General features: G+C 38.9%; 1 protein-coding gene across 1 annotated transcript in view; it reads right to left on the reverse strand.

Annotated features, from left to right (window-relative positions):
- Window positions 1–9,650: 9,650 nt before the first annotated feature.
- The window catches only part of CHID1 (chitinase domain containing 1), a 90,659-nt gene continuing 87,235 nt past the window's right edge, over window positions 9,651–13,074 (reverse strand). The window contains exons 12-13 of the mRNA XM_015863751.2: window positions 11,523–11,565; window positions 9,651–9,906 (exon numbers count right to left, since the gene is read on the reverse strand). Of these exons, the coding sequence (XP_015719237.1) occupies window positions 9,808–9,906; window positions 11,523–11,565 (142 nt within the window). The 3' untranslated portion in view covers window positions 9,651–9,807. The remainder of the gene's footprint in view (window positions 9,907–11,522; window positions 11,566–13,074) is intronic.

The raw sequence follows: 13,074 nt of genomic DNA on the forward strand, positions 1-13,074 counted from the left end.
GTCAGTCAAGTCCAAAATACTGCATTTAGTGCTGAGTCATCGGAGGAACACAGTTACCATTTTCTAGGAAGAAATTCTGCAGCTCTTGCATTACAGTGAGGAGGCAATGAGAGTTAGAAAACACACAGGGCTTCAAAACCCTTGGCAGGGATAATACAGTATGCAGGCATACAATGTAAGTCATTCTTTACTGCAAGTCAATCCCTTTATTAACAAGGGATTACAATCACAGCATTTGGTATCATTTGCACAAGTACAATTCACGTATTAACTCCTATATATACAAAACTCAATTCCACAATCAGCTCCTACAGAGCACTTTGTCAAGGCTTTTACATATAAGACTGTCAATACATCAGATTTAAATATCCCAAGGTGTCCTGGATGACTGCAGGGCGCAGCCATTTGCAAGACCCCAGAGGAATGTGGTTTCTTCATTTACCCAGAACTCAGCAATCTTTGCCCTTCTGCCAGCAGCCTGTACGGCCACGCAGACTGCAGGGAAATGCAAGGTCTGGGAAGCGACCAGTGTGAAACCAAGACAATATTCTGATTCTTTTCTAAGACTGAAAGACCACTCCTTTAAACAATTGCAGATTTGGTAATGAAATGATTCCCCCGGTAATCCTATCAGTCCTTTGTATGTGCACCAGCTCAGCCTATTTACGCTTTACTTCATACTTGGCTATCTGTTTTATAATAAGATGCCTTTAGCAGTACTCACTGTAGGTGCTTACAAATACTCCTTTATGTGGAAAATTAACAAACCCAAACAATGGAATCATTTTAATGGACTTAAGTTACACAATAGTTTGAAAGAAAATAAGGTGTTACTTACAGAAGCACAGGAAGTAATTATTCAGATAATGTGCAGAACAATCTATGGGACATTAAATAAAAATAAGCATTTCAGCTCCCTTCTAAATACATTCTTTATAATCTCTTAATAGGTAAGACAAATTTGCCTTTGCCATAAATTCTACTCACCCTAACACAAAGCTTGGCAGATTTATCATAATTTAATTTCCTTCCTTATCCTTCTTCATTCTTAAAGTTTAATTGAACATTGGCAGAAATGAGCTCAAATTAAGCAGAGAGCAACCATGATTATGCATGGATGTTTACCAAGCCTCTGCACCAAATACTCCTGGAAATAAAAGGGTCTCCTTCTCCAAAGCATTACTGCTCCTCAGACCAACATTTGCCTTTTCAGATAGACCATACGTATATGGTACACGAGCCATGACAGGGATTGCAAACACGATGTACTTTGTAAGGCGTACTCTAACCAACAACACTGTACAGTTGTTTAACTTTGTGCAAATAATCAGCCTCACCTCCACATTCCTAAATAATTTCTGATGCCCATTTTCAATAGCAGTGGAAAAGGACATGGCACAAATAACTTCAGAACTGAGCCAGACATCCCTCCTCAGGGCGATGCATGTTGGATGCTTGTATGAATGCTGCCTTGCAGCTGAACATCAGGAATTTGGCAGTCTGACAGTAAAGTTTTACAGTGAAAGAACAGCGTGGGATAAAGAGATGCCCTTAAGGAAACTGAGAGCTTTACAGGTGCCTCTCACTTCCAGTTCAGCTCTCCCAGTCCAATAGAACTCCATCAAAAATGCAAAAAAGCTTCCATGTGCAGTGAGTCATGCTGCTGCTTTGCTTCACTCATGCTTGCTGTCACTGTGGGTAACATCTCCCTGCTATTGCAATGAAACCACCCAAATTTAAGTGCCTGACACCTGCACTGTCAAACTCTTCTCACAAAGAAAAGATTTTATTATTTTGTGTTTATTCTGAAACTAGAAGTGAATTCTTTCAAATGTGACTGTTTACTTCCCTGTAACAGAAATACTAAGTCACAGCCTGAAGCAGTGATTGAGCACCTGGTAGGAAGGCAGGGCAAAGCCAAAGGAGTTCAGGTGTATGCAGTATACCTGAGTGACAGGAAGGAGTGGAGTCAGGATCCACCCCTTCCCAGACTTCATTTAAGGGCTGGCAGTAGAGGCAGGCAACTCGTGCTGAAGATTCCTGTATACTGGAGGCCTTCTAAGGGTAAGCAGCTTCTTTTCTTTATTTCTGCACTTATGGCTGCTGTGTTTGGGCTTATCCTCATTTGCTGCAGCCTGGTACTTTTGCTTCTCTGCTGTAATTGCCATGCTTTCCATTGCCATTGCAGAATGGCCCCAAATGAGTGATTTGATGCTACTAGCAGAAGTGCCCTTAAAAAGGGAAAGGAATGGATATTATCATGAAAGCAGCAGGATCTATGAAAACTAGCTGAGCTACACAAATGCACAGTATAGCTGTGTGCTCAGAAATGCTCTCCTTTTCATCACATGGAACCACTTGCTGTTCTGCCCTTCCAAACAATGCTTACATATGTGATACAGGAAGGGTGGAAGGCACTGTTACTACTTCTTATTTCTCCCATTCCCACTTTTTTCAACACAACTGCAGGAGATGGAGCTAGATCATGTTTTCATTTGAAATTAATTAAAAGAATGGCAATCAGACTGCAGCTGCACTGCTAAGAATCTGTTTTAATTATAAGCAACAATAAAAATCCAAGAAAACAAATAGGCTCCAGGCACACAAGTCACTAGGAAAGGTGGACGTGGAGTCTTTAAGCAGTGACAGTGCCTGAACTGCAGCAATGCCCAAACACCAGGAATATCTATGCCTTCACCTACAAACAAAAGGGCTTGGGACAGAAAGATAAGCAGTGGTTTGGCTTGGGCACTTTGTATGCACATGCACACCCTGACCTTGTAGTGACTTTCAAAGACAGAAGTACAACCTTAAGTGAGGTTAACAGCACAAGGTCAGCCATGCAAAAAGAATCAAGTATAACCTTCTCACTTTTTTTTTTTTAGTCTGAGTAAAATGCAGGCAATGACCAGGGCACTGGAAGAAGTGTTCAAATGCTGGGCTGGAGGGAAGATGCCTCACAGGAAAAAGTTTCCTTAATGGTATGTAGATAGAACTATATTACCCTCCTTTTAAAGTACATAAGTAACTACATGGCTAGGAAATATGTAGTTCTTTGAAAAATATGGCTGCTGTCTTCAGCTTTTGGATTTACTGCAGCTATTAATTCTTCCCCCTGATGGTGCAAATCACTATTTCTGTTTATTCTTTCTAGATTTACTTGTCCCTATATTTACAAGTAAAGCTCTTTTCAGAGCTATTCTTCCTTAACCTGTGGTGCAGAGGGGAGGAACAGCAGCATGCTCAACTTGACCTCTGTGCACTCATGCATGCACACACAATTTGTTGTCAACAGAACTTGAAGCTCTTCTTGAAGTATTGACAGTGCCTATGAGGAAGGGACCCTGCTTTGCTCTTGTTTCTGATGACTCCACAGTAAGGGCTGGTCAGCCGGTAAAGGGATAGAGAGATGGAAGCCTTGGCTCTGTCTGACTTTGTGACAGACTTGCTATGTGACAGTGAAAAAGTTATTTTTTTACTTGTTTTCTTTCCATCATTTGTCTGTCCTGTTGAAAGCTGTGCTCTCTTTGGAACTCCATTCTCTTCCAGCAATTTGTGGATCTCCTTTTTTCTGCTTTGGGAACCTTAACCTGTGCTTTCAAAGCAGTTGTGATTCCCAGCAACCCAAAGCTCCCGAGTTCCTTGCCAGAGAAAGGGCAGGAGAGGAAGGTGGCTTCTCATCTACTTGATAAATGAGTTTAATACTGCACATGCTTGAAATTCAATTTATATACCAATATGCATATCTCAGAAGGCAATGAGTATTTCAATATTCATGTTGTGATCCACAAAATTGACTCAAACTTAATTCTCTGCCAAAAAGCACTGGGTGAAGTCATCAGAAGAGTAGCCTTAGTTTTTACAAATACACCAGCCAAGTATATAGCTTTGATTCTGCCAAAATATTTCATATTCCTAGGTTCTGAGAAAGATGAGGCACAGGGAAGACCTCGAGAATGCAGAGGCTTGTAGCTCTTTGCTGCTCCTACAGGAGTGAGAAAAGGAGAAAGCATCTCTTCTGAAAGTGGTGGCTTAACTCCATTCTCTCTCTCTCATTTGTTTCAGACAGCCATGAGAGCTGTGCTGCCCTTTCCTGTCCTGTTCACCACTGTAAGAGATGCAGACAAATTCAACAGCAGTTGTTGACTGGAGAAGATGAAGAATTAAGTGAAACCTGAACGTTGCTCAAGTTAAATATTTGAGCACCCTGCATCAGAGCAAACAGGCAAGTCCTCACTCTCCTGGTGAAGCTTAATATTCTCCGGCACTTTATTTAATTATATCTCTTATCAAAACAATAGATATAATCTTGTCACGTAAAAACCAAAACTCTTGAAACTTACTACACATTCCCTGTTTTATCAGTCAGTATTCCCAAGTGCTAAAACAAATACCTAAAGGCAGAGTTTAGCCCTTAGTACTTTAATATAGTCAATAAATGTCTGAAGTGGGCTTTCAAGACATGAGCTCAGTCAGCCTCCTCTGCACAAATGCATCCTTATGTCAACTACAATTTCAGGATTGATATGAATGAAGAAAGAAGGAATTAGATGAAATTTAAAATCCTGGCAAACTGCTTGCCATAGAAAGTCCATCTAAAACAATTCCAAGCTAACAGCAAAAGCAATTTAATTTTAATAAAAAGTTGTGAGTTAAAATACATAAGCAGCATGCAAAGATCTGATACAGCAGACAACCATTTAGTGCTGTAATTCTGAAATCTTCAATGAATAAAATACTTCTTGAAGTTAATTCAAAATGATAGCACCAAGCTACCCAGACTCCAAAAAACAATCTGCCTGCTTAAGCTGCATTTATTGTTGGGAAACATGAGACAGTGTATTTGCAAAAAGGGGTACATGCCACTATTTGCATTTGTGGAACTTGAGTGAGTCACCCAATAATTTGAATTGGAAGGAACCTTTAAATCATCTGATCCAAATCCCCTGCCATGAACAGAGTCACCTATAGGTAGATCAGGTGCTCAGAGCTCTTTCCTGCCTGACTTTGAATGTTTCCAGGGACAGGACATCTACCACCTCTCTGAGGTGAATGCAGCCTGTGCCAGTGCCTTATGGCCCTTACTGTAAAAACAAAACAACAACAACAAAAAAAACCCAAACAATTTCTTAAATCCAGTATAAATCTCCCCTTCTTTATTTTTAAAACCGTTTACCTGTATTGCAATAGACCTTGCTAAGGAGTCTGTCCTCTCCTTTCTTATAGCCAATCAATTACTCCAAACACACCTGCCTGGTCTATTACCAGCTGCAGCTTAAGTGCAGAACAAAGGGACTTGGACTTTCAGGTAGCCAAATACATTAGTTGTTTTAAAGAAAGCAAATAATCATTATTAGCAGAGTCTTTTCACAGAAGGACATGAAATAGCAGAGTTAAAATAATGCAAATTTCTTATGCAGAAACATGGGCTTTACCACCCTACCATAGAATCACTGTGTAACCACAGGGCAAAGGGAACCAGTTTGGCAAACAAAACATCAGAATTTCTCTGTCTGCTCCTTCACTGCAATTGCACAATGCTCCCAAGCATCTTTCCCCTAACTCCTACAGCACAAGGATGCAGATATTGCTGTTGCTGGGTCTTCATTCACTGATGTCTACAAGAGTAAAATCAGAGGATTTTTTTTTCCCCCTCTAATATTTAATAGAGGTGAAAACAGATATATTCAATCCTAAGAGATTTCTTAAGTTGGGCAGACACTGCACATTTGCTGTTTCCAGTCACAGACCTATTCTTTGTAAGTACAAAGAGCACACACCAAAGGATCTGGCACACTGGAGGAGACAAGAGACCTCATTGAAATGCCTACCCAGGTCATTTCTAAATGCAGGTTCTAAGGAAGAATAGAAAAGGAAACTAATGATTAACAAAAGTTATTGATGTCCTTAAAGTTTAAGGGTTCTTTGGGGTGGAGGATGAGGTTGAGCTTCTATAATACATCCAAGCATATGAAATAAGGGAATATACTTGGTCTTACCTTTCTGAGCAGGATGAGAAGCAGAGGTAACTGTGATGTCCTGGTGTTACATAGTGGAGTAAACGGTGAATGTCAAAATCTTCTGACTTACACTCATTCTCCTCTGTCCTTCAAGGAAGGTAAAGTTTATCACTCAAGCAATCCTTCATGTAGCAAGATTGTCACAGCAAAACATGAGAGAACTGGAACATTCTCTAATCTACTGTGGCTGCACATGCAAAAAAATACAACCATCCTGCCTGGCTGATACCAAGTCACTGATTCCAGAATCACAAAGCACACAGTCTACTACTGGAAAGTCTATGGTTTCCTGCCACCGCATCACACCTGTTGCAATTAGCTGCTTCAGGTGAATGTAATTAGGAAAGCTGGAAAGTTTCTAGAAAATCAATATGCTGCTGGTGTACACTGAGCACAAGCTCCCTTAATGACCTTCAAAGCAACATGTGTGCATATGATGCAATTCTGCTCCCACTTGAGAAGTTGTACGTAGAAGGGCAGCTTTTAGTTTATTCCATGCTTTGCCTTCCCACACCAGGTAAGTGACAAATCTTAACTTATTTAAACTCCACATCATGGATGGATCAAATGTGATAACCTTTGTGCCTCATGGAAGCAACTCCCAAGTAGCCCTTTGCTCTGCTTTCAGCAGCTGACATGGAGAATGTAAAATTGTTTTCAATTCTGAGTCTCGAACTCCATCCACTTATTTTTTTAATTACAATTATAATTCATAATAACGTTCTTGTTCCAAAGTAATACGTGTAACGACAGATTTCCAGCTTTTAATCTCAAATGCTAACATGTGATAAATGACCTTATTTATTTTAGCAACATTTTGAATAACCAATGTTAATCAAATTCTGTTTTGTTCTAACCCCACAAAGTAAAACATGGGGAAATGGCCAGATGTAAGAAAGCTCAGCTTGGCATCAGCTATGTAATTGATACTGTTCAATGTACCTGAGATCTTGCTGAAACATATGGAAATTTGTTCCTACAACAGGATCAGGTTACAGAGCACAGCTTTTTGTCTTCTTACTAGTACTTTAGAAAACTGAACAGTAGAATATTCTGTTGAAATAAACCCATTTCTGTTTTACTACTTGCTACATGATTTTTGCTGCTGTAAGAGGAACACCAGATATTTCTCCCCATCATACCTTGATTTTTTTTTAAGTAAGTCCAATATCTCTGGCCCTGCAAGTACTTCATTTAAGAAGTATTTGCTTCTAAGGAGGAACAGGCATAATTTTTTTTCCCTGCTTTACTGAAAAATGTCTCAGTATACCACAAAGCAGTGCTTTCTGTTCTTTTTGAAGCATAGAAATGAAAGTCTATTGCCCAGCACTGTGGTCCTTACAGCACTGCCACCACAGCACTCTCACCCATTTCTGCCTTTTGCTCAGCTTGTTCCCCTTGTCAGAAGGCACAAAAACAAATGCCCTACAGAGCCCACCTTTGTACCAGCGTTGTCATCTCACAGAAGCAGTGAGGTGTAGATTTCAAGAGAAACCTGTCTTCATCATGGGTCACCGGTAGTACACAGCTTTTTTGCATTCTGTGATACCTAAACAAACAGGTAGTTGACACTTCCACACATAGAGAAATTAAGAGATCACACGATAAATCCATTAGAAGCAAGTCTTCATTCATTCTGGAGTTCAAGTAAATGCTGCCTGGTATTCACTTTATTTTCTGATAACTTCATGCTAAAGAGCTATGCTTACTTTGTTTCTTTTTAACTGTTATTTTTAAAGGAACAAGTATGTTTTACCTTTAGAGACAAAAAGGCAAAATCCTTGGCCTCATACTATGAATTGCTCAAACTCACAATGTACTTCTCCTCTGGTATTTATTTTTCATTATATAGCAGGGTTAATTTGATCTTTCTGACACACAGTTGTATTCATTCCATCTGTGAGGATGCTAAAGACAGTTATTTCTAGTATAGCTGTACTCAAAGACTAACAGAACAGTTGAACTTCAGAGAGAATCATCATGAGACTGGAAAAAAAATGAAGAAAGACGAGTATCAAATTATGTATATCCTTTCTAGAGAGGAAACAATCAATAAAAATGAAATATTTTCTTCTTCCCCAAACCTTTCACTTTTAAAACCACTACCTACCAGCTAGTAGCTGGCAATGCATGCCATTTCAGATCTCAAACTCTTCTATTTGTAACTGATAATCTTTTTTTCTGAGACGTTCTGGTTCACTAATACCACTGAAAGTAGAAAAACAGCATAATAGAACTTAATTCTTGTGCAGATACCATTGCCAAAAGTGACTTTTAAATTGCTTTTGAACGAACCAGAAAGCTCAAGTTAATTGAACATGAGGATTCACGTAGCAAATTATCTCAGTACTAATGGTATGGAAGAAAGAAGCCTGATTAGTAAACCCTGCTGGATACTGCAATGTGAGAAGTCGAGAGATGCCAGAACTGAATCAGTGAGGTGAAGATCAATAGTTCTTTAATCAATGGTGGATTACAGTGGGATTTATTCCACTGAAACTAGCAGGGGCAGATAAATCCCCCACTGAGATTAATTAATGGGAAGGGTGGATGCAAAGAGAAGGAGTGCAGTTATATTTGTGGCAACTGTAAGTGGCAAGAAGAACGTCAGTGAGAGTACAGAGCTATTGCCTGGATCTCTGCTGGGGACCAGCAACACCCTCATCAAATTCCCACTACCTCCCCTTTCTTCCTTACAACAAACCACCTCGAAGCAGAAAACTGACAAAATAAAAAGCAAGAACAATCCTGGGGGGGACAGGGCTGTTTTAAGCTAGTTAATAGCTTTTGAGTTAATATTTAAAAAAAAGTGTTTTATGTAGTCAAAAGCACCAATGTGTACAGGTAAATAATGACAGCTTTATTCAGAAAGATAGTGACCGTATTCACAGCACCTACTTAAATAAAGGTATTATCAGTGCTGCTGTAGTGTTCTCTAGGGGTTATCAGCATAATCCGTCATAACATGCATACTTTTCATTTCCATTGTAGCCTTTTGTGCTAAACACTACAGTTCCCACAAACTAACTGATCACCAATGCATCATGTAATGGTGCTGAGTACTCAAAACTGAGACATTAAGCAGGCTAAGTAGAAGAGAGAAATAACAGAGCACCATTTCCTGCTTACAAAAATGATTTAGAAGCAAGTTGTGAATCAGAATTACTGTGATTTTGAACTACTTAAGGCATGTAGTAAAATGAATAAAACAAACAGAGATAACAGCAGAGTATGTCAGTATTCAATCCTTTATCAGCCCGAGGGTAAGGTATCTAATTGCTTCCCTCCCGCTCATCCTCTTCATTTTATGTTGACTTACCTTATTAAGAAACAGCAGGTCGCAGAGAGTCCAGCAGATGTTAAATTTGCTGGACACAATCTGATTAGTTTATTTGTTCAGTGAAATGATTAGCAGCAATTGTTTGAGAGGTCTCCACCTCAAACCCTGATCAGAGGGTATCACTTTGTCCATTTCCTTTCTTGTAGGGAAAAAAAAAAAATCTAGAAAATATTTTCAGTTGTAGTGTCATCCCAGTTGTGCAGGCCGCTCTGTTTCTAAGCGCTGCGAATTCAGAAGCTTTCACATTTTTTTTCTCTGAACTTTATCAGAAACCAACAATCACATCTATGTGGCAAATCAAACAGTTATTTATTGGGAAAAAAATGCAAGTTTCATACAAATACAAAATAAATTACAAAAAATGTATTCAAAATCACCTCTCCAGGATACTCTAATTGAAGGTGGAGTCTCAGTGAAGCAAAAGTCTTTCCCACATTATCTCTTACTTTAAAGCAGGTCATAAAAATAATCCAGGCCTTGTCCCAGTTCCCAGATGGATATACCAGTGTCCAATTCTTTTGCAAGCTCTAAGCGCAACTGGATGGACTAAGACAAAGACACATAAAGCAATTAGCTTTTAGTCAGAGGCATCAGGCACTTCTTGTTGCCATCTCTCTCTGCCATTAACAGACTTTAAAAATAACCATCCTTGAACTTCTGAAAAGCCCAATGTCTGTATTTCAAATTTTATCTGGCTAGCCAGCACTCATTCAGTAAGAGACAGTTCATTACATCGGTTAATTCAATGACCTAATGCACGATAACCAGCTAAATAGACAAAATGCCACCGAAATAAATCTGATTTATGAACTATGCAAAGAACTGTTCTAATTTAAGCTATCATTTCCCAATGTACAGAAGCTCTAACTCTTCCCAGAAATTTCCCAAGGGTAATATAAGACTTTATCACTGAAGACAATTAGAACGACCATCAAGATCTTGTACCTACCCTTGCCTTCTCGCAGGACGGAGTCATAATTTTTGTTATCAGAATTCTATTTTAAGAGGATCTGGGAGATGAATTTTATAACATATCCTTATCTACACTACTGCCATTGATGTAGATTTGGTTTAGACACTGGTTTACAAGAGAAGTAACACTACAATTCATGTTCCATACTTCTCCCAGTTCAAACAATAAAAGCAATTATTTTTCTTTGAGTCTTTTACTTTCAGGTTTTCTTACTTTGAAGGGCAGCACTGTTTGAACAGCTCACACCACAGGGATGTCTTTAAAACTCAGTTCCACAGGAAACAGAACAAAATGTCAAGGTGTCATTAATACACCTACCAGCCCTGGTCTTCATGCCTGCCTTTAGCTAACCACAAACAAGTCAGTTTGAGCAGCTTAACCTACCCATGATTATGACATTAAAAAGGAGAACAAACACATTTGTGAGTGGGGAAATAAACCAAAATTCAGTGTTCCATTGACCATTTTGATCACCATAAAGTGAACAACTCTCTGATTCACCTCAGCATACAGTCTCTACATGTTTCATTACGATCTTGAAACCTACAGAATTGCATGTTCTTGTTCAGGCTGGACTCTAGAAGGGTGAAATGCTAACGCAAGAGCAGAGAGAATGTAATTTGATAACATGCAGCACAATCTTTCTTTTTTCTGATAGATTTGCAGTGAAATTTCAAGGCAGATACTAGGAACAATATAGTTAGACATACCTAGAAAATCTAGAAATAGTTCACTAGGAATTAAGGCAAGTAACCATTTATCATGTATTCTGGTAACTACAGACTATTCTGTGGATTGAAACTGCATGTCCAGCCAAAGGACTTCAGTAAGGTCAAAGTTAATCAGAAGGCAAATTTTGTCAGTCTCTACTCTGACAATCCAGCGTCTGTTAGCACATGAATTGTGTGTTCAGACTGCTCCTTTCTGAGCTCTAATTTGCCCTGGTGTCTCTTATCTCTAGACATGGCAAAGCTTGCAAAGATCCTCTGAACCCCATTATGCCGTTTATAGGGAAAAAAAATAATCTTGCACAGGAAGCCGAAGCCTTTTATCATAACAACTCCAACAGGGTGAATTCTTCCACAAAAGTCTAAACCCAGTTCAGTACTTTATAAAGCATCTCAATCATCCAAGTCAAGTAAATACTTCTTTTCTCTTACCACCCTAGGCCAGAAAAAGTCACACCTACCTTCAGTGTTGGATAGAAGACAGCATGCTTTCCTCCTTTATTTCTAAAAAATAAAGGAAAATAAACAAATTGTCACAATTGCTTTAATAGAGTCTCATACAACTTTTAGCTGAAAAAAAAAAAACAGATTTATTCCTTCCAATAAGGAGGAAAGAAAGACAGTGCTTAAGGAAGCTGCTGACTTTATTATGAAAAATATATTGCTTTTAAAAGTAAGATATGCTAGTATGTTCAATATCCAGGAATTAATACACTCATACCAAAAATAGAGACCACCTACAATTTAGTGCTTTGTTTAAGATTTTTTACCCAGTGGCCATTTCATTCTGATGCTGAGAGAACGACTCTTTCTCTAATTAGACACTTTTGCCATCAGTTTCCATTCAGCCCACACTCGAAGTGGACACTGCCTGGTAAAATTAGTCATCTTAAGCAAATGTGTACCTACCTGTACAGTGCACTTAGAGTCAATAGATTTCTGTAACTATTTGTAGTAATTAGTCTCTGCCCACTTCTGTACTTTGCTTGAAGATTCCTAGTGTGATTTCTTAGCTATTGCAGACATGCAAGATTTCCAGGTGAGGTGCTTTACTATCGCTGCATATTCAGGCCTTCCTGCTATTCCTATCCAAAATAACTGAACTTTCACAAAGCAAGGTGGTCACTGAAAAAGAGCTCCCTTAAATAAGCCTCCCCTGCAGTCAGCTCAGCCACTGCAGACATTCTGTGATGCACAACTGCCTGCCAGGCCAGGATAGCTGAAATTTAGAATGATTTTCTGATCCACTTTGTTTTAAGCATTGAAAACTCTTTCAGAAAGCCTACAAACAACAATGTCTCCAAAGACTGCCTTTCGAAGGCAAACGAGGTATTGCTACTGCTGTGCCTTCTCTTTTCCATGTCTTGTTTGGAAGAAGACATTTAGGAAATCCTTCAGGAATGAATCCCAAATATATGCCATTCAAACAGACCCCTCAGATTTAGTCTTGAGAGCAAGCTGTCATCACATGGCCATTGTGCCTCCAACTGGATTTTGCATTAAAGATCAGTAAAACTAAGCATCTGGTTTATTTATCTTTAGTTAACATGAAAAATCTCTTAACTGTTTTATACAAAACAACTGTGGAACAGGATACTGAAGAATTTAAAAGGAAAGAACACAGATTTCAGTTTTCTCAGGAAAATACTGAAGCTTAATAAGATTTTGCTGTTTGTTTGTCTGTTTGGAATGGATTTTTACTGGCATGATGAATTCTTGTCATTTAATGACAAAAATATATTTATATATATAGCTATTAGTCTTTCTCTTCACACTCTTGAAAAAGCATTCCCAGTCCTTTTAACAACTTCTGTTACACACCTGATACTCCATAATATTCTCGATGATCCATTTCACATAGTGCAGGTCTGTTGCTGGCCAATCTAGTCAGCAGGACTTGTAAAGGCTCTCATATCCCACAGACTTTTTGGATTATTATATTTGGCTGATCATTGGTAATCACCCGACAGCTCACAGTACTCATTTCAGATGCACAGTGTAAATGGCACTCAG

This window comes from Coturnix japonica, chromosome 5 (genome assembly GCF_001577835.2).
Source record: "Coturnix japonica isolate 7356 chromosome 5, Coturnix japonica 2.1, whole genome shotgun sequence".
NCBI lineage: Eukaryota > Metazoa > Chordata > Aves > Galliformes > Phasianidae > Coturnix > Coturnix japonica.